This window comes from Amphiura filiformis, chromosome 11 (genome assembly GCF_039555335.1).
Source record: "Amphiura filiformis chromosome 11, Afil_fr2py, whole genome shotgun sequence".
NCBI lineage: Eukaryota > Metazoa > Echinodermata > Ophiuroidea > Amphilepidida > Amphiuridae > Amphiura > Amphiura filiformis.
Window position 1 is genome coordinate 7,134,968 of NC_092638.1, and position 22,543 is coordinate 7,157,510.

A 22,543-nucleotide genomic window follows, 5' to 3' on the forward strand; every position below is an offset into this window, starting at 1 on the left:
GTGCCAAAATCACTCCCTCTTAACCCACTTTTTTCCCAATGTTACCGTCCCCTGGTTCTCATAATTATTGCACAGCCCCTTATGATTTAGACAGCGCCATCCCCTGGTGCTCAATTTTTGGAAACAAAAATGGTAGATGTATCATATAGAAGTCCCAAGTATTTAAATGAGGATTAATAGAAGAAGCCACATGAATAGAGTGCCCTCGCAAGGATGTCTACTCTCTGTATAACCTCATTTAAATATTAGGGACTTCTATATGATACATCTACCAACAAAATGGCATATGTCAATTCTATAGCCTACTTGAAAATTCCCAGGTCAGAAAGTTGACCTGATTTCATACAACTTTATTTCTTAAGGGAAGGGGTATGAACGTTTGGACAGTATTTATTGTGGGACATTAGAGCACATCAGACATATCGAATTGCATTTTGAATACGAAGAATGTCCTTCTGATATCAAATAATTTTGATTTTTTGAAATTGCAATGTAATACACATTTTATGGCAAATCATTAAAATTGATATTTTTGATATTTAACAGTACTCGAAGTAAACTTTATAAATCTGATGATTTATACTTAACGATGTATGTAGGTGGAATGAAATGCGACGATCAATTGAAAATTTTGACCTTTTCATTATTGAAGATATGGATTTTTTCCCAAAACACCAAAAAAAATTAGGTCTTTTGGGAAAAAATCCATAACTTCAATATGAAAGGTCAAAATTTTCAATTGATCGTCGGCATTTCCTCCCAGCTACATACACTTTAAAAATATGTCATTAGATTTATAAAATTTACTTTGAGGACTGTTATATATCAAAAATTTGAAAAATATCAAATTTTTATAATTTGTCATAAAATTTGTATTATATCGTGATTTTCAAAAATGAAAATTATTTGATATCAGAAAGACATTCTTCGTATTCAGAATGCAATTCGATACGCCTGTGGTGCTCTCATGTCCCCTAAAAAATACTGTCGAAACGCTCTAAACGCTCATTTCAGATCCCTCAACCCTATTTTGGGTAATTTTAATTCTGCATGGTAATACATTGGTTGCTTCTATTTATGGAATCATTCCTTCCAAGATGAATTTATGGATTCTGTATATAGGCCTGGGCATTGCCATTGTTTTCCATATTATGATTTGAGGCCAAAATATTTGACAATATGGCCATATCCGTGTTTTTTAAGTTTCCTTACGTTTCAAGATAACTTGAGCATGCAAAATTTGACCTTCAAAAATCGCTCAGTTTTATTGCAATTAATTGGAGATTATCGCAATAAAATTACTTACGGTAATACATGAAAATTCTAATAAATTTGCTTGGATATACAGTTAGAGAAGTTAAATTATTCCTTCGAAACTTGGGAAGTTGCAATCACACATCACACATACTAGTATGATCACACCTACTAGTATGTGTGTAAGTTACCATGTTGAATTAGTCAGGGTCGTGCAATTCCAGGGTCAGGCAATGCATTGCTGGCGGATAATTTCAGGTCCAGTCCTACCTCTTTTATCGGGACCTCTTTTTTGATCTATCTGTTATCTGGACAATGTGATTTGGATCGTTTTGGGGTCATCGAGGGTCAAATTGCCATAGGTTTTTTACATATTTTTCCATTTTTTTACTTGAAATTCTAAAATGATGCAAATTGAAATTGTCCTGGTTAAAATGATGTGTGTCAAGGTGGAGGTATTGCTGCTGATGCTTTGCATCAAGAACCGGGCAAGTCGAGAACTGTTAAATTCTAGTTTCACATTTCATAGTTTTGGTCTGTTGTTTATATTTCTTTATTTGTCTTTATAACATGCATACCTGTTTAATTGTGTAAAAAGAACAGGATCATGCCGGGATTACGCAATTCTATTTGGCCTGATTAACGAATGAGGTGTCAATGTGTCAAAGCTCTTTGTAATGTGATGCATTCATGTTTGTGCTGTGTCAAATGTGTCAAAAAAGAGTCAAACTTGTAGGAGTGATAACTAGTGTAATGGGCCAATCCATTTGAAAGCCATACGCCCCTATGGAAGACATTACCGTAATGCCCCAGGTGCTTTTTGGCAGGGGGGTGGAAAGAAGGACCTCTGGGTGCCAGACACACTCAATCGCTCATGGGCATACTTTGCTACCCCGGGGTACTCAAGTTTGGTTTTGGTAGGGACGTGCGCTGAGATTTTGGAAGTGGACCCATAAATATACCAATTTTTCAAGAAATTTGGACCCATTGATATACCAAAAGTCGAAATTTTCGGCCGAATTTAACAAAAATTGTCTTAGTTTTTGGGAAAATTTTGAAAATTTTAGCTAGATTAAGGAAAAATTGGGCTGTTTTCTGAAAAGATTGAGAAAATTTTGAAAAAAGGACCCATTCATATACCAAAATAGGCTTTGAAAAGGGGTCATTGATATACCAGAAGGCTGAAAATGCTACCCATGTTTGCGTGCACGTCCCCGTATGGTCATTTGTACTGAGTACCCCCGGGTTTGCTACGGGGTCTTCCTTGGCCAGGCTAAGCTTTCTGTGCCAGTATGATGATATGACTGTTTGCAAGATGATGCAATCGCATCACATGGGATACATGCACAATTGCACATGCAGATGATATTTGAATAAATTGAGCTTTTTTGATGTTTGGTAGGGTTAGGGTTAAGTTACTCATATAATGGGAGATTAAGGTGTTATTAATCTCCCACACAGGGGGTGTAGATTTCAAATGGAATCACCCATTTAAGTAGCTCCATTTGAAATTCACACTGTGGAAAATAATAGGGGTGTATGATGTTTAACTGGAATAGCCCAATGCTAAAGGGCAATCCTGGGCTATTGTTTTCCATTCAAACAATGAGCTTTTCCATTTGAAATCTGCACCCCTGCTGTGGAAGATTTCGAAACCAAATTCAACAGTTTGAATAGTTCCAGATTCATTCCCACTATTTTCATCCATAAAAAGTGAGAAGGAGTGGAAGATTTTGGAATTCCAAACAATTGTTATCTGTGCATTGAAAATCCAGTTGAATTTTTACACAATTTAGCCACATATGATATTCATTGCGAATATTTGCAAAGTTATTGCGTATATTCGCAATATTATCATATGTTTATCATATGTGGCCAAATTGTGTAAAAATTCAACTGGATTTTCAATGCAATTATGTGCCATTTCCACAAAATGTTAGTTTTCACTGATCACATTATATCCCCTTTTAATTTTGAATCAACAAATGAAGTTAAACAAAGAAAATTGATATTTCATTCCATTGCCTATAATTATCATCAGTGCGTGTATTAGCTCCGCGATTGTTATTGAGTTTCACGCAGCTGGGACGTATAAGTAAGACGTAGGACGAATAGCGATATCGACACAGTTTATACATCACTGATTCAATGAAACACATGCACGAGCTGTGTCAGCAATCACTCAATTTGTGAACTCGGAACAAAACCAGAGATCTTCGGATTTATTATTAACACTTAAATTTTTACTGCAATTAAAGCACTTCAGGTTTAGTCATGTACAATGTAGTCTTTCACATATGTGACATGATCTGGTCCATGGGGGCCAAAGGCGGCAAACTTGAAACTGAGATCAAGGCAAAAAATATGGAGTAAAAAACAATAAAATACATAAGAAAATAGACATCAAAAAACTTCATAACATTAGAACAAAGTATGCTAGACCTTTGGTGTTTCAGTAAATGATGGCCTATTGTATGTATATTGTAATAATTACTGTAACTCATTTTTCAAAAATGCCTCCTTTGGCCCCCATGGACCAGATCGTGTCACATATGGTATTTTACTAGTGCACCATTGGGCATTACATGGAGCAAATCACATATCATGGCTTTAAGGGATCCAAAATGAGCGTTTATTGCGTTTCGACAGTATTTTTTGTGGAACATGAGAGCACCTCAGACCTATCGAATTGCATTCTGAATACGAAGCATGTCTTTCTGATATCAAATAATTTTCATTTTTTCAAAATCACAATATAATACAAATTTTATGACAAATTATAAAAATTTGATATTTTTCACATTTTTGATATATAACAATCATCGAAGTAAATTATATAAATCTAATGATATATTCTTAAAGTGTATGTAGCAGGAGGAAAAGCCGACGGTCAATTGAAAATTTTGACCTTTCATATTGAAGATATGGATTTTTCCCCAAAAAGACCTTATTTTTGTTTGGTGTTTTGGGAAAAAAATCCATATCTTCAATACGAAAGGTCAAAATTTTGAATTGATCGTCGACTTTTTATCCCACCTACATACACTTAAAGTATAAATCATCAGATTTATAAAGTTTACTTCAAGTACTGTTAAATATCAAAATATCAATTTTAATGATTTACCATAAAATGTGTATTAAATTGCGAATTTCAAAAAATCAAAATTATTTGATATCAGAATCACATTCTTCGTATTCAGAATGCAATTCGATATGTCTGATGTGCTCTAATGTCCCAAAATAAATACTGTCCAAACGTTCATACCCCAGCCCTTAAGAAAATTAGCAAATATTTCCAGCTGGATTGATCATAAGGTGCAACTGGAATTGAGATAGCAGTCAAATCTTCCACAGGGAGGGATAATGTTAAATGGAATAGCCCAGTGCCTACAAAGAGTTATATATTTCATGATGTAGACTCATGAGAAGATACAGCTAGTGCTATCATTTAATCATAATATTTGTCTATGTGTCTTCTGCAGATATGATACTGTGTAGTATTTGTCTATGTGTCTTCAGCAGATATGATACTGTGTAGAACCAACAATTTCGTAGGATTAATTTTATTGTGAATTTTACACTTTTCAGCAGTTTTATAGATTTTTTTTATAATTTCTGGTTTTAAAGACACACACATTAAACCCATGGTTCTTATTTTGAAGCATTTTAATTAAATTTGCATTTCTGAAATTGCAAAATGTATGAAAATAAACAGTTCATAAAATGTCTCACTGTACATTGTGTATAGTATGTATATATGTAATTATTTGATCAGATAGACAATGCTAAATCAAATACAAGGTGTGACAATGGACAATCAGGGGCTGTACAATAATTAAGAGCCACAGGGGTGAGTAAAATTTCTGAACGTCATGCCAAAATCAACATTACTCCCTCTATCTCTTCATGGCCGGTCTTATAACCTGGCCAAATTCTTATAACATGTCAAATTTGATCAAGATTATTATATCATATTATTGATACGATACCTCTATGAATGTTTACCAAAAATCACCTCCCCCCTTTTTTGACCTCCCAATATATGTCTTGCCCCCCTTTTCTGGCTTGCCAAATATTTCTTCTCCATCTCAAAGAGATTTCTCCCGAAGAGATTTGCTTAAGGTTGGTCTTAACCCTGGAATTATGAAAATTGTTGGGCCTAAAACTGCTAAGTTGTTGGTCTAATGTATATAAGTGTACACTTATATACATGTATTTAGAATGGCAAAGACTTGATGAATCCATCTGTGAGGTGAAATTTTGGGGAAAATACTCAGTTTTGGAGCAAATCCCCCAAAACTTTTTTTTCATTCAATTTTTTTCGAGAAACTTAACAAAAATTTCGCAAGTAAATATCTAGGACCTTTTTTTTTTAATTCTTGTATTTTGACCAACTTTGAGAAATGTTCACCAAAAATGGTTGAAAATGCTGAATTTTGCTCAAAAATCATTAAAAAAAGCCTGATGTTTGCCCAAATTTTCAATATTTTTGGTAAAAGTTTCCATATTAACCATATTAATTCCAGGGTTAAGACCACCCTTAATTAGAACATCTTATAATTAATCAAATACAGAATTTGAAACTAAGCATAAATGTTGATGATTTTCTGATTTAGTGTGTCACTGATAGTGCGTTGAATATTCATATTCGTTGAATGCTGTACCTTTATTACCCATAGGGAGATAAACTACTGGGAACCACACACTACACTCGCTCCTTGCTTTATTGGGCAATGCGACTTGCGGCCCGAGTAGTCTTTGACAAAGCCTACCATGACTTGCAAAATAACATAGCAAAATTTATACATCAGTGACCTTGAACCTTAGATAAAATAGTGACCTTCTAAATGATATGAAAGAGATCTAGAAACACTAGTCATGTTCAGACGCTCATAGAATTCTCAGGTATTGGCTTGCTCGAGAACTGCGATTCCTAAGTCATTCCCAAGTGCAAGTCCACAAGAGTCAATTGAAGCATGGAATCCTTGAGTTTTGCAATGCCTGATGATGTCAGCTCTGGAATTACAAACGGAAGCTTACTGTGATCCATCAAGTGGCGTGCCAAATTGAGCTGTATTATTAAAGAGCAACACTTGCGAATCGCAAACTGTATCATTCACATGGCGTAAGCATTGGAGGATCACTTGAATACTTGGCACAGCGTCATCATCTCTATATCTTTGTGTCAAAAATTGCCGTGATAGTACGGCGAATCCACTTGTTCTTCAAAAGCTACGCATGGCAATTTTGTTCGAGATAGGCCGAGCGACTCGGGATAAGCATATCACTCACACGATATGAGATACCGCAGCGTTTCCATTCATACACGTTTATACGAACTGCGCATGTTCAGTACCCCATATGGCGTTGCCATTACAAGAAAATTTGATTTGTTGTCCGGTAAAATGCAGGTTTTGTTTTCAATACACTAATTGGAAATTCAATATACTCAGCTGCGATTGCTGTTTTCTTTAAACACATATATTTAACTGCATTTTCACTGTAATGTTTTTAAATCATAGATTAATAATGTGATATATTCAACTTTTTGAGAATATTATCATTATTAAAAGAATAGCATAACCCATTCAGCTCAGACCACGCTGCTGTCAGCACAGGCTATAGAATATTAAATCACAAGTCTATAATACAGTACAGCACAGTGTGACAACTATACAACTTTCTTTATCTGCGTCAATAATAAAATATTGAATTAAATGGAATTGAATATATCTCTACATCTGAGTTAGTACTATATCACTGAGCGATCTAGCGATCGGTTTCTAGCCAATCAGATAGGACTCCTTTTCTTGTGTTCAGAAAGGCGAGGTATCTTATTGGTGAAATACCAATCGCCCGTCGATCACCAACAGAGTATTAGGACATGATTCATTGCAGGGAAAAATATTTATTTAGAGGCTGTCGACACTGTGCTCGGGGAAATTGTGAAATGTAGTCTAGTACATGAAATGCTAACCAGTACTTGTGCATCATGGTTTTCAGACTGTGGTGTTTAAGCCTGTCACTATTTTGACTTGCTACTTGATATTTTTCTTGCATGGTGCACAACAACTTGTACCCATTGAACAGCAAAAGCCAAACTCACAATATACAGTGCAATAAGAGCAACTTTCAATATAATATTGAGATTAGGGTTCAATGTATCGCGACGCACAAGAGGCGTCCCAGCGATTATACGGATTGATACAAACAGAATGAGTCCTACGATTTCTATCGTTAGCACATAGATTGCTTTACACTTGGAATCGCACATAAACCAGCGAAATATCACCAGAGGTGTTGTGATTTCAGTTAAGAAGAGCGTCATACATGCTTCAGCTCCCGATACTCCTATATGGAGCATTATGATTAGAGCGATGATGGTGCAGATGTGATGTACTGTCATGGCTGTTGTTTTAGCTTCTTCATGGCATATTATCCAGGTGGTTTCAAAGAGAAAGAAACCAAGGGTGGTGACTAACACAAGGATCTCTTCTGGGGTAGATTGATCACCTACAGGGTGAAAAAAAAATTTAACAAAATTGTGTTATCCGGCGTCGGTTATGTGACACTGCACAAGTTCGACTCAGTCATTATGCAAGTCAAGGAGTTTTAACAACAAATGATTTGAATTTTTAAAAATCTGCTTTTAATAATAAAAAAAAAATGACTTTTAAAAAAATTAAAAAATTAAAAAAAATCTCCAACCCTGAACACACACACAGTATACAAATATATACTGCCATGAGAGGTTCTGGTTAAAACTATGGGCCCGAGGTGAGACCAATAGTATTAATTGATCTCAACGAGGGACCATAGTTTTAACCAGAACTTCGAATAAAGGCAGTATATATTTGTTTTATATACTTCATTAATATATTCTTTGTTTATTGATTGGTTAAAAGAAAATTATTTGACGTTTGGACTATCCAGCTTCTATCCTGAGTAAACAGCACAACCAATTTAAGCAATATTTTGCCCTTCAAAAAATCGAATAGGCTAAAATCGGGCTAACCAATTACAGCAACGCGAAATCACGCTATATGGCAGTTTCGGCGTATGCGTGAACTGTTCGTCAAGATAGAAAACGCAAGACGCGAAGGCATGGACAAAAGTACTACTTACGGCTTGGAGGTACTATTTACGGCTCATCCGGGACATTGAAAATACTATTTACGGCTTAGAGCTAGGTACTATTTACGGATAGTAGTACTGATGGTAGAACTATTTTTAGTCATGTGATCCACTTTTAACCAATCAATGAACAAGAATATATTAATGAAGTATATAAAAGGTATTATATCACTCATACATAAATTCTAGACAGTTCATTGGTTGATTACCATTTGCCATTTTTACTATCACCCTCTCCGTGTGATAGTCTTTACCATCATGTGCTCTGGCGTAGTGCGCCTGCGCCAAGCCGCGCTGACTCTTGGACTCGCCGATTTAGTTATGGGGTGGACCCCAAAATGTGAAATATATCACGGCAAAACATGGTGTTATGTTGATGAAAAATGTATTTCCTACCTTAAATAGTATTTTAGTAATAGAATTTATGCATGAGTGATATAAAACAAATATTAACTGTCTTAAATTCATGTAATGGTGAAATATAATCACTCGGTGAAAGATGTATTGTTCCATTCCACTCGCCGTTCGGCTCGTGGAATGGAACAATCCATCTTTCACCTCGTGATTATATTTCACCATCACACTCATAGACAGTTAATATTTGTATACTATCATCATGTTTGTGGAACTATACAGGCTGTATCAAAATGATTAGTACCCATCAAATTTGGTGTTTATTGAAAAATCTTCCAGATGCAACATTGGATACTCTTGAAATGTCCAAAATGTATAGATTATGACTTGTTTATTAATGTGCAAATTATTTAAATCTTATGGTGAATTTGGATGTGTCATACTCATCCATTACCAATGGGTTCCAATCATTTCGATACAGCTTGTAGTTTGAGGAAGAAGTTTTGGTGGATATTAAATCTTGTCGAGTTTGGAAACCTTGTTCTATTTATTTTGTCGTAGAACATCAACAGATAATTGAAAATCTTGGTAATTCAATATTTCATAATACACATGTACAGCCTAGCATAATTGCTCATTGTAAGCAGGGGGAAGTAAAATCCGGGGGGGGGGGGTCTGAATTTTTGCATTTTGTCCCCATAATAGTGGGATTTTCTTGTGATTTTTTGGCAATGCACTATATTTGATTGTCACTTATGAGGGGAAGGGACTGGCCAACAGAGTGATATTTCAAATATAGCATGATTGTTTTTGTCTTAACTCAAACAGGGCTAACGGGAGAGTCGGGGGGAGAGTCACTATAAAATATCATGAGAGCAAGTCAGTGGAATCAGGCTCCCCCTTCCTGGAATTTTTTGCCTGGTTACGCCACTTCCATTGAATGAACCAAAGAGAAACAATTCAACTGCTCAGTGCCAGGAGTGGGTAAGTACAATAGCTGCCATGTGTAGATGAGTACAATATGTTGTGGGTAAAGTACCAAATGTTCACAGGGCAGCTATTGCTCTTACCCACTTCTGGCGCTGAGCAGTCGAATTGTCAACATACCTGCATTATCCCGAGGCCATGGACAGTCCCATATTTGTATCATAAACCAAATTGCAGTACAGATGACTATACTGTGTATCATGATCACTACACGGCAATGCCATATTGCTCTCTTATGAGGAAGAATCAACCGTGAAACATTATAGAGTAAATACCAAAATAAAGTCATTGAAGTCACAGCACATGCGATTTGCCAGCCTGTTATCGCCATGGTTTTCTGTGATATTTCATGCATGATATGTTGCATGGGAATTGTACTGATTGCACAAACAAGTTCTCCACCTGTCGATTTAACAGTTTGTTATTTGCACATGTTATCCAGACCAAACTGATACATAATTTGCTAAGCTGCTTTGGTTTTAGGTTTTAGAGTCAGTTAAAGGTGGATGTTCCCATTGTAACTCATACTGATTTTGACCTCACATTAAATATATTTCGGTATTTATATAGCGCCTTACCACAGATCACGGAGTGTTCAAAGCGGTGTAAGTTCACTGCCATGGTGAATCATCACAATCAGATCGCATCAACTGGGCATTGTGCAGCCGGAATAGCGCAAACCTATCCGTACTTAGATTGTAACATCTACCATTTATCTGTGCAGCTCCCCAAATTCCATTGTGTGAAGGAATTTTTGTTAACCAAACAACTAATCATTAGGGGGACCTACGTTTACACGTTTCACATTTAGCCGACCGTAGATGCACTATATGTTTAGGAAAATCACTAACTGTTTAAACATTAAAAAAATTCTAGAGCTAAATGCTAATCGTTTATGGTTGAAATAATAGAAAAGAAAAATAGGCCCTAGTGTTTATATGCAAAGTTATAATTTGTGTTCATGATTTCAAAATGGATACAAATTCAATACATTAAAAAAATGCATTAAAAAGTTTTAGAAAATGTTGTTTTTTTACTTTTTTTTAAACATATGTTTAGACCACTAACCGACCGGATTGTGGTCCGTCTAAACGGATAGACAAATAGCCATTAATTTACACCCCTTCCTCATAAGCATTCTAATTCCAAGTAAAATTGCTCCAGTATTTGGATTCTAGAAGTAAAAATGTGTATAACAGTGGCTCATAGGTACACTTCTTTTGGGGTGGTAACCACATAACTTCCATGTGTTTGTTCATACGGCTAAACGAAACATATTTCAGGTCTAAAATTTCACCGTGGTTATGAGAAAAATACAAGCTTTCACCTTATTCCAAAATCTGCACTTTGATCTGACACAGTAACGGGATGAGGCTATCAGTCAGGTCACACACCTTTAAGGGTGAACATATTCTTGCTAACCTTGTGTGATACATAAAACTACATACCAATATCATCAAATAAAAGAGATTGTGTAACAATGTAAATGAGGTCAGGTTCATATATCCAAATCTAAGTAAAGAAATGAGGTCAAGTTCATATGTGACACGATCAAGGGAAATGAGTCGGATGTTGCTAATATTGATTTTGAGATATTGGCAAAGAAAGGGTTTAAATTTTTTTGTTTTACATTGCTTTTAGCGATTGATAAATGGACATAACTTTGCAAAGAAAAGTCGTATTAACATGGGGTTTTCAGTTTCTGAACGCTCTAAATGTACTTATAAGAAACAAATGTAAAACTTATTTTTGACCAGGGTCGACATGTGACTCATTCCCCTTGATAATGTTACATATATCCAAATCTGACAAAGTAAAGATAGCTGGCATTCATTGTCAAGGACATAGATAATGTTATTAACTGTACTAAATCATCAGAGATAAAATGTTACATAAATTACTTATGGGTTATGTCAGTAGAAAAACAGGGATGCAAGTACAATTGTGTAAGATAAGATAAGATGACTTGTCTTTATTTACATAAAAACGTTGCCCCCTCAGTCAGAACTCTTGCCAGTAAAAACCCAAAATTATGAAAATGTCCTCCTTACCCTAATGTTAAACATGTCGGAAAGGAAAGGAGGAACGAAAAAGGAGAAAAGATGAACAACTTTTTTTTTTTTTTTTCCGGGATTCAAATCTACAATCCCTCGGGTACCGCGCACAAGATCACGACTTGTAGCTACGGGGGTTTGGCTAGCCCTGCCAGCGATTCCCTGGGTATATATGACTGAGGCTGATTGCGTCATGCCCGACACATGCCATTTTAATGCATGCATGCGCAGTGGTTTCCTTTGCAAGATTTTGTAAGATTTTACAGAGTTAGGATTAAAGCAATAATACAAGTAATGTGATTTGCCAAACTGTTATATTCGTAATTTTCTGTGATGTTTCATGCATAATTGTGTTTGGTAATGGTACTTCTATATTTGCCCAAACAACTTAAAAGCTCCACTTGTTCAGGATGTGTCTCAGATCTTAAAGGTTGGTCTTTTGGTGGCTTTGATAAGGGGTTACATAAATTACTTAATGTTTATGTGATTAGATAAACAAGAGACAAATGTGTACAATTGTATAAAGAATGAGATTGAGATAAATTTATTTCAGTAAAACCATACAAAATTGAAATATAGTACCTTGGATAAGGTTGCAAAAGAGGGAGCAAATGCATGGGATGATACATGCCTTATACAATCCCTATCTTGCTTTGCAGATATAAGATTATTTTATGTTCCTTTAGCTAGGTTTTTACATACATGGAACAGTACATGATTTGTACAGTTGCTTTGCAGGTATCAAGAATATTATGTTCCATTGGCTAGGTTCTTAAATTATTACATGCATAGGACGGTACAGGCCTGATACAATCCCTATCTTGCTTTGCAGATATGAGAATATTTTAAATGTTCCATTGTTCAGGTTCTTACAAGAATATTTTATGTTCCATTGGCTAGGTTCTTACACACACGGGGTAGTACATGCCTTGTACAATCCCTATTTTGCTATACTGATATCAAGAATATTTCATGTTCAATTGGCTAGGTTCTGACATACATGGGGTGGTACATGTCTTGCACAGTCCCCATCTTGCTTTACTGATAAGAATATATTTTGTTCCATTGGCCAGCTTGTGACATACATTGGATGGTACATGTCTGGTACAGTCCCTATCTTGCGTATCAAGAATATTTGATGTTCCATCAGTCAGGTTCTGACAAACCTGTCTTGCTTTGCTGATATCCAAAATATTTTTTTTAAACGGTACACAGAGACTTGGACATGTTTAATCGCAAATACTCAACTCACAATATAGATTGCAAGAAGAAGTGCTTTGAATACAATCATGGCATTAGGGTTTGTAATACCACAATACACAAACATAGTCCCCAATATTATGCGGACAAAGATGAACATGTGAGCAAATATGAGTTCTATTGGTAGCACGTAAATATCCTTGCATTTAGCATCACGCATAAACCAGCGAAGGACCAGCAGAGGGGTTGTGATCTCGCCACAAAAGAGTATCATACAAGCTTCAGCTCCAGGTTCTCCAATGTAGAGTATTGCAATGAAAGTTATGATGCTGCAGATGTGGTGTACCATCATAGTTTTATTCTGATCTTTATGGCATATTTTCCAACTTAATTCAAACAGAAAGAAACCAAGGCTGGTGATTATCATGAGGATTTCCTCTGGTGTAGATTTGAAATCTAGAGGTTAAAGAAAAGATTAGCAACAGATTTAGAAGCCAGATTATTTATCATGCCAGGCCCGTACGCAGGATTTCATTGGGGGGGGGTGCTGATTTTGAAAAAGTGGACTTTTTTCCAAGGGGAGGGGTGAAATTTTGTGAAAAGTGGACTTTTGTCCCAAAATTTGGACCTTTTTTGTCCAAAAAAGGGTAAACCTTCGCTCGCAAATTCTGAAATTTTGGGACTTTTTGTACACTTTTCCAAATTTGGGGGGTGCGTCGCACCCTCCGCACCCCCGCCTGCGTATGGGCCTGGATCATGCTGTCTCTTAGACCCCGTTTACATAGAGTGATATGGCTAAATGTCCTGTTTCCATTAAGACATGCACAAATAGGAATACGGCAGTGTTGTGTCAGGGATACCAGAATGCAATTCATGTGTGCCAATGTATTACCCAGCAAACACAAAACGTTTTCGACATCATTCGCAAAAGGTTGCCAGAAAACATTTAAATGTCAGATTATATAAAGGACATATAAATGGTATAAAACGTTTTCATAACATAAAAAAACATTTGCTGATAACCTTCTGCAAATATTCTAACACAATGTTATTTAAGTGTTAACAAAATAGTTGGTAAAAATGTTTGCAAAATATTTTACAATAACATTTTGAAAACATTTTAAACATATTGTTGTAGTGTGTTTTCATATGAAATGTTTTAAAACGTTTCCATGACCTTTATATAACCTGACTTTTAATGTTATTAGAACGTTTTTATCAAAACCACAACCCAAATTATAACATACATGTTTAAAACATTTTAAAAACATTTTTGTGTTTCCTGGGTAGCTTGCTAATTGTGCTAATTGCTCACATTTACACTGAAAATGTTCTTGTTTTTCACATAGATGCATAAAGGGGACAATATTTTACATTGTTTGTAAGTTTGAAGACAATCCATAATAGGGTTACTGCCCCCCTTTAAGAGCTGTCCAGAAAACAAAGTCTTGTCTGAGATCCATACTGAGATTAGACACTCTGTACAAACGACCTATATGTACCATGCATGCATGTACACCGAAGTTGAGGACAGCAAAAACAGCTTGAGCAAAAATGTGATTCTTAAATAAAATTATCCATGACGTAATGGACATGCAGTTACCATATATGACAGTACACATACCATATGGATAATTTATTAATTTATATGAGAACAAATCCATTATGTGTACCGCCATGGTTCTGCATCACGTCATGGATAAATCCGAATGGATAAAAACTCTGTTCTGTGATTGGTTATGTTTACTGTCATGACTGTCCTCAAACTAGCTCCGGAGTGTCGCGGACTAGACTAATTCCAATCAGCCGTCTACACTTCGCATGTACTGTGCATGCTTCGTAGTGACGACTGATTATCTTACAGCCAATATCATGACGGACTTCTGAAAACTTTTCAATGCGACTTCAGTTGTGCGCCAGAAGCGCGACTGACTAGCGGCGCCATAAACCGCGTCGCTGTACCCAGCGCCGCTGTGACAAGATCGCGCTCTGAACTTCTAAAAACAACAAACTCGGTCAAAAGGTCAATTTGGACACAACTGCGCATGCTCTATGCCACAGGAATCCTGTTGCAAAATCCGTCACTTTTTTTCCACGTAGTTTTCTCAGTCGTCAATCCAGACGGTTGACGACTGAGGGCAGCAGTCTAGTCGCGGACTTGGTCTTGTCCACTTACCTGATTTATCACAAGGTGATGGATCATTCCATATATTTGTCATGAACCAAATTGCACTACAGATGACTATAACACATATCACAACCATCAGATGATAGAGCCATGCTGCTTTCTTATGTGGGAATATCAATTGTAAAATATTGTAGAGTATATGCCATAATAATGTCATGGAAATCACAGCATATGTGATTTGCCTGCCTGTTATAAGCATAGGTTTCTGTGATGTTTCATGCATAATAATGGTGCATTGAAATGGTACTATTTGCCCAAACAACTTGAAAGTTCCACCTGTTCTCAGATCTTGAAGGTTGTACTTTTGGTGACAATTGTTAACCATACTATAGTAGAAATCTGCAGAGATAAGGGGTTACGTAAATTACATATATCATGTTATCATGTTATGTGATTAGATAAACAAGAGACAAACATGTACAATTATTGTGTAAAGAGAAAGATAATTTTATTGCAGTCAAAAATATTACAATACAGTGGAAAATATTGCAAAAGACATAGCATATTAATTTTATATATTTTTGGCCCCCACACATATGTGGGGCTCCATTTACTTTACTGATATCAAGAATATTTTATGTTCCATTGGTAATGTTCTGACATACAAAGGTCATTCAAGAAGTTCTACCTCCATCATCACATCTCTGTTATCTTGCGTTCCAGGGTATTGAAATTACCCATGGTTATACTCATAATCTAGGCTACAAAATAAAAGTTATTTGATGAAAATGTGAATATTTTTAAGCTTTAAATTGTGTATTAAAGGTCTTGGAGCTTCTTTTCCTTTTTTTTTATTTATTTTGTTTTGCAAAAAAAAAAAAAAAAAAAGTCTTGGTTCAGGCCTATTTTTAGGGTCTGTCGGGTTATGCCGATCAAACAATTTTTTTAGGCCTAATTCATAATTACATCCTAATTATAAGCAATAGATGGAAATAAGATTAGCAGTTTGTTAATAACCTCGTATTACCGTATATACTTACAAAATACAGAAACTGTTCATACAACTTATTTGATTTTAACTTATAAACCAATTAATACGACTTGAACCAACAAATACTCAACTGATCGAAATCAACAACCTATGGAAAAGGGCCAATATGAAGACTCTTCCGAAGATGTATCGGTTTTGCTGTGCAAAAGACACAATACCCAGTAAAACTATACTAACTGCAAGCATTAGATATTGATTGAATAATTTGAATAAAAAGAAACAATTTAATCATTTCCAGAAAAAATGTAATGATTTCCACATAGATGTGGGCAACCATTTAAAATCAATATCATACTTTCTTTTCAGATCATTTCCGACATACCAAATCTGTATTCGCTTTAACCAACATATCTTAACAACCAACATCACATTTTAATCAAATAACTTTTATTTTGTAGCCAAGATCTAAGAGATGTGACGATGGAGGTAAAACTTTTTGTATGCCCCTCGTACATGGGCTGATATATGCCTTGTACCTTCTCTATCTTACTTTGGTGATATAAGAATATTTTATGTTCCATTGGTTAGGTTCTGACATACATTGGATGGTACATGCCTTGTACAGTCCCTATCTTGCTTTACTTATTTAAGAATATTTTATGTTCCATTGGTTAGGTTCTGACATACATTGGATGATACATGCCTTGTACTGTCCCTATCTTGCTTTACTTATTTAAGAATATTTTATGTTCCATTGGTCAGGTGTTTACATACATGGGATGTTACATACCTTGTACAGTCCCTATCTTGCTTTACTGATATAAGAATATTTCATGTTCCATTGGTCAGGTGTTTACATACATGGGATGGTACATGCCTTGTACTGTCCCTATCTTGCTTTACTGATATCAAGAATATTTTACGTTCCATTGGTCAGGTGTTTACAAACATGGGATGGTACGTGCCTTGTACAGTCCCTATCTTGCTTTACTGATATAAGAATATTTTATGTTCCATTGGTCAGGTGTTTACAAACATGGGATGGTACGTGCCTTGTACAGTCCCTATCTTGCTTTACTGATATAAGAATATTTTATGTTCCATTGGTCAGGTTGTTTACATACATAGGATGGTACATGTCTTATACAGTCCCTATCTTGCTTTACTGATATCAAGAATATTTTACGTTCCATTGGTCAGGTGTTTACAAACATGGGATGGTACGTGCCTTGTACAGTCCCTATCTTGCTTTACTGATATAAGAATGTAACGGATGAAAACAGCACACAGCATTCTACGTTAACATCAGTTTGTGTTCTTTATTTTATACATGCGGCATAAAAAACCCTGTACAATAAACAAAACAAATTGAATACAAGTTAAGTCTACATGTCGAGCAAAGTCGTATAGTGATACAAAACAAATACTAAACAAACTTAACAATGCATGCATACAAAATGTATATAATTCATTATACAGTAAGGATAAACCTTAAGCTTACAAAACGCACAAAAAATACTAAAAACGACATAATTATCAGTTTTAATAAAGGGATAAATGAATGTTATGTAACTCGATAGCCAATTTACATAAATCAACAATAATACTGTTCAATATTCTAAATCAAACGATAATCATTGGGTTACAACATGACTTTACATAATAATCAAATAATTGTAACATTGCGACAAACAAGCAATTATTGATATTAATTAACATGATATTTCCAAATTCATACAATACAAAGCCTATAAATTATCACTATCACAATTGTCTTCAATTTCATATAGACCTAGTAGGAATACAGAATATATCGATCGCCGAATCGGTTAATACACTATTCTAAATACAAGCATTAAACGTTTTTATTTACACGAAATCAAATACAACACAATATAGCACAATCGGAACATTAGCTTAATACTCATCGTCAATGAATCTTTATCATCTGCTTATGATAAATTACAAAAAGGATTCTTTCTGAAAATACCTTAATTTAAATGGAAACGGAATAACTACATTTGAATACAGCAAATGATAAGCAACAATATTGGCTATAAATACAAGTACAGATTGTATAAGAAACTTGTAGGCCTAATTGGATTTTAATATACATAATCATAATAAATGAACATGTTTTGATGACAAATTAAAATACTACTATTTACTTCTACTGGCACCATACCTTGCACATTGAACTTCATTCATCAAACAAAACTATCAATATGACCAATTGGGTGTAAAGCCTAATGAACCTATTATCCTTTAATATGTTATCATACAATCAATCGCAGTCTATTATAATACATAATTTCACTTGGGTGCATTAGTATTATTATTTACAAACATCACAAAAACCTCAATTAAGATTCAATACTATCTCAATCTTAAATCACAGCTATCTATCTCAAATAACTCAAACTATACCATGATGACACAACATGACATGACTTAAGATATACACAACATCGTGATCTTAACAAAAATAAATCAAGTTAAACTGGTTAAATAGATTATTTAACAATAAGTTCTCTTTATAGGCCTTTCTCTTACTCAGCACCGAATGTTTAGGGTTTGATAAAGAATCTTAACATCCTAAAACAAATCTACTGAAATGCCTAACAAAAATAATACAATAAAAATAAAAATAAGTTGTTATATTATTTTACATTACTTTCCAAAATAATGATGAGTAAAGTCACTTGGTTTCTGCCTATATGAACTACAGGTAGCATTATGCATGTTATATGCAAATCCTATGAAAAGAGTTGGCCAATGTTTGCACAAGAATGACCAAATTCTAAAGGCTAAAAATTCCTAAATCTTGACATAATAGACCTATTATGCTAATTTATCTTACTCAAAAGATCTACTGGTTTGGGTGTATATTGGGCTACGGTTCGTTGGTTTCAGGCCCAATTCAGTATTTGGGAACATAATAATGATGGTAAACAACTGGTTTAACATGCTTAATCGAACAACTTACATAACAATAATACACCTAATTTGGCATGATTTGGGTGAAAGATCTGGAACTACTATTGCCAGCTCCTCAGTGATGCCACACCTAGATTCTATGTTTACTTCCTTGTTAACATCACTAAATAATATAAAGATAGCACTAGCCTATCTTTTATCATATAAAACTTTCATCGGAAACATTAACTTTTGTAAGTTACAAAACACTTGTGAACATACTTTAGGCCTATTTTTATGAAGCACTAGGCCAAGTTCATACACAATTAACGTAAGCTAACATACACAATTAATTAACGGAAGATCATGTGGAAACACATAGTTTGATCATGGTTATTATCTCAAAAACAATACAATATCATTGTTATTCCAAAACAATGCATCTGATGATTTGGATTAATTTTGCAATTAGCATTCAAAATCATCATCTTTATCTTACAAACCGTTCGCGCACACTTTTTCACTAAAAATCTTACAATCTGATACTAACAGATTTCAACATGACTCAGCACCAAGTTTTAGATTATAACACAAATAGTGGTAATAATAACCAAACTTTAACTGATTTACTCTAAACCATGAATCAAACAGTGCTATTTCACTTGATCAACTTTCTTAATGAAAAACAATATACCGTAATTAAAGGAAATGTTAACTTACCCTGGCCAGATACTTTATATGGTAAACTTTTTCGCTTCTTGACTCCTCTGAGGTGAGATGGTGACTGCCCAGGGTTGAACGAACACAAAGCAGAAGTACATTGACATGCAAATTAGACTAAGGAACAAAGTTTTCCAAGCAAGGATGCCAAATGAGGGGGCTATTTAAGGCCTAATAAATGTGACAAAACCACATGTCACAAGAATATTTCATGTTCCATTGGTCAGGTGTTTACATACATGGGATGGTACATGCCTTGTACAGTCCCTATCTTGCTTTACTGATATAAGAATATTTTATGTTCCATTGGTCAGATTCTGACATACATAGGATGGTACATGCCTTGTACAGTCCCTATCTTGCATATCAAGAATATTTTATGTTCCATCTGTCAGGTTCTGGCATACATAGGATGAGTCCCTTTCTTGCTTTGCTGATATCCAAAATATTTTTTTCAAACGGTACACAGAAACTTGGACAAGTTGAATCGCAAAAACCCAACTCACAATATAGATTACAAGAAGAAGTGCTTTGAATACAATCATGGCATTAGGATTCGTAATACCACAATACACAAACATGGTCCCCAGCATTATGCGGACAAAAATGAACACATGAGCAAATATGAGTTCTATTGGTAGCACATAGATATCCTTGCATTTAGCATCGCGCATAAACCAGCGTAGGATCAGAAGAGGGGATGTGATCTCACCACAGAAGATTATCATACAAGCTTCAGCTCCAGGTTCTCCTATGTAGAACATCGCAGTGAAAGTGATGATGGCGCAGATGTGGTGTACCATCATGGCTTTATTTTTGTTTTCTTCATGCCATATTATCCAAGTTGTTTCAAACAGAATGAAACCAAAGCTGGTGATTATCATGAGGATTTCCTCTGGTGTAGATGTGAAATCTGGAGGTTAAAGAATAGATTAGCAAAAGATTATTGATCATGCTGACTCTTACAGCTGATGAAACAACTGGTTAATGATCAGCATTATAGACTTCTTACTTACTCTGTTGTCTCTTGCTGTTGGGCATCAATGATAGTCTTGTTCAAGACGGTCTCATGATACTATGGCCAGCTAATCTCACCAGCGCCCGGCGCGGCCCAGCCGCTTTGTACGGCCCACAAAATCAACTAAATTTCTGCACTGGTGAGCCAAGCAAGCACTCCCGGCCATTGGCACTGTCAGTTTTATCATTCTTGATTGTTTTTAACACAAACGACGATCGGTCGGCTGTCTTGTTCAACTTGTTTAGCTCATTAATGTATGTATGTAAATGAGCCCAATGCACAGACGAAATATGCTGTTTTCATCGGTGGTTGTACGATGATCAGACCGCCCATTTGCTGTCAATCTTGCGGTGGAGAAGGTTGTTGTTTTTCCAATACAAAACAGCTGTATGTACTGCACATATAAGTGCACCGTGTGCATGTGTGTTTACATTTGTGGTAAAAAAAAATGACAGACAAAATCTCGGTGCATGATTGGATGGCTAAAGTCATGAGTATTCAGCGGCATCTTATTATTTCCTATATTTTGGTAATCTACATATAACCTGAAATCTCAGAGATTTTTAAAGTTGAAGATACTGTGTGGCGAAATTATACTCCTTTTAGACATTTTTGTTGGACGCTGGTGAGTAGTAAGCCAGGGTTTTCGGGCGGGCTCATGGGTACCCACCCGAGATTACATTACCCGGGCAGGAAATACCCTGCCCGGGTGCCCAAAATTCCCGAAAATCACACCCCTAGTGAGTAGCAAGACATATGGTGAGTGACGCGCCGTGGGCCTGCAGGGCTAGGAGCTGTCCCCCAAAACAAGTATTAGAAACCTACCTGATTTATCACAAGGCAGTGGATCATCCCATATTTTTGTCATGAACCAAATTGCAGTACAGATGACTAAATGATATATCATGGCCACCAAACGATACAGCCATGCTGCTCTCCTATGGGGGAATATTAATTGTGAAGTATAGTAGAGAAGAAACCATGATACTGTCATGGAAATCACAGCACATGTGATTTGCCAGCCTGTTATAGCCATTTTTTCCTCTGAAAGGTCAAAATATATTAACTGGCCTTAATCGCTACCCAGAGAGGTTCTTATCACAGACCTGCTTGATAAGTATTTTTGAAGGTAAAGATTAAATCCTACACATGTTTATCCACCTTGAGTTCCAAGTAATTTCAAATTGTAATTTAATACATAATTTGCTCAACTTTTGATCTAAATATATGACCAGATCTGATCCAAACAGGCTAAAGTCGGCAATAATGAAACTGAGATATAGGCAAAAAGTGAGGAGAAAAGCAATAAAAACATTAGAAAATGGACATGGGAAAGGTTTATAACTTTGCAACCAAGTATTAATCAAAAGACTAGGGTATTCAACATCAGTGTATAGCACAGTGGCCGAGGGGAACAGGCCCTGACAACAGGAAGCTTGCGGGTTCGAGCCATGGTGACACTATCATGTTGTGCCCTTGAGTAAGGTACTTTTGTCTTAATTGTTCCTCTCCACCCAGGTGTATAAATGGTTATTACCGGTATTCTTAAATGCTGGGAAGGCAATTGATTTGCTGTGGAGGAGGTGTGGCGATCCCCACAGTAACATTTCACAATGGAGTCTGGCCTAATGGCTAATAAAAAAAATATGGGCACTCCTTCCTGTAAACAATGCAGGTTCGACTCCTTCACCTTTCCTTTACCTAGGTACTGAACAAGTAAGTAATGGCAGTAACTCAAGTTTCAACATTTCTGACTTTGGCCTGAGTTAATTAGATCAGGTAACATA

The 22,543-nt window shown here is 35.6% G+C and overlaps 2 protein-coding genes across 2 annotated transcripts in view; one reads left to right on the plus strand and one right to left on the minus strand.

The window, feature by feature from the left end:
- LOC140163439 (bridge-like lipid transfer protein family member 2) overlaps nt 1-22,543 on the plus strand; it is a 201,694-nt gene that overhangs the window by 65,913 nt on the left and 113,238 nt on the right. The window lies entirely within an intron of this gene.
- Nucleotides 11,938-19,848, minus strand: LOC140163910 (TLC domain-containing protein 5-like). Its single transcript, XM_072187217.1, has 3 exons — nt 19,739-19,848; nt 15,160-15,510; nt 11,938-13,439 (listed from the first exon to the last, which is right to left on the minus strand). The coding sequence occupies exons 2-3, from the start codon at nt 15,494-15,496 to the stop codon at nt 13,027-13,029; spliced, it is 750 nt and encodes a 249-aa protein (XP_072043318.1). The 5' UTR covers nt 15,497-15,510; nt 19,739-19,848; the 3' UTR covers nt 11,938-13,026.

Bases quoted from the DNA above. Each gene is read 5' to 3' on its own strand.
- LOC140163910 (XM_072187217.1), bottom strand. From the start codon at position 15,496: ATGGTTAACAATTGTCACCAAAAGTACAACCTTCAAGATCTGAGAACA. The intron at 13,440-15,159 runs GTAAGTGGACAA...TTTAACCTCTAG, and splicing joins ATCACCTTGTGATAAATCAG to ATTTCAAATCTACACCAGAG.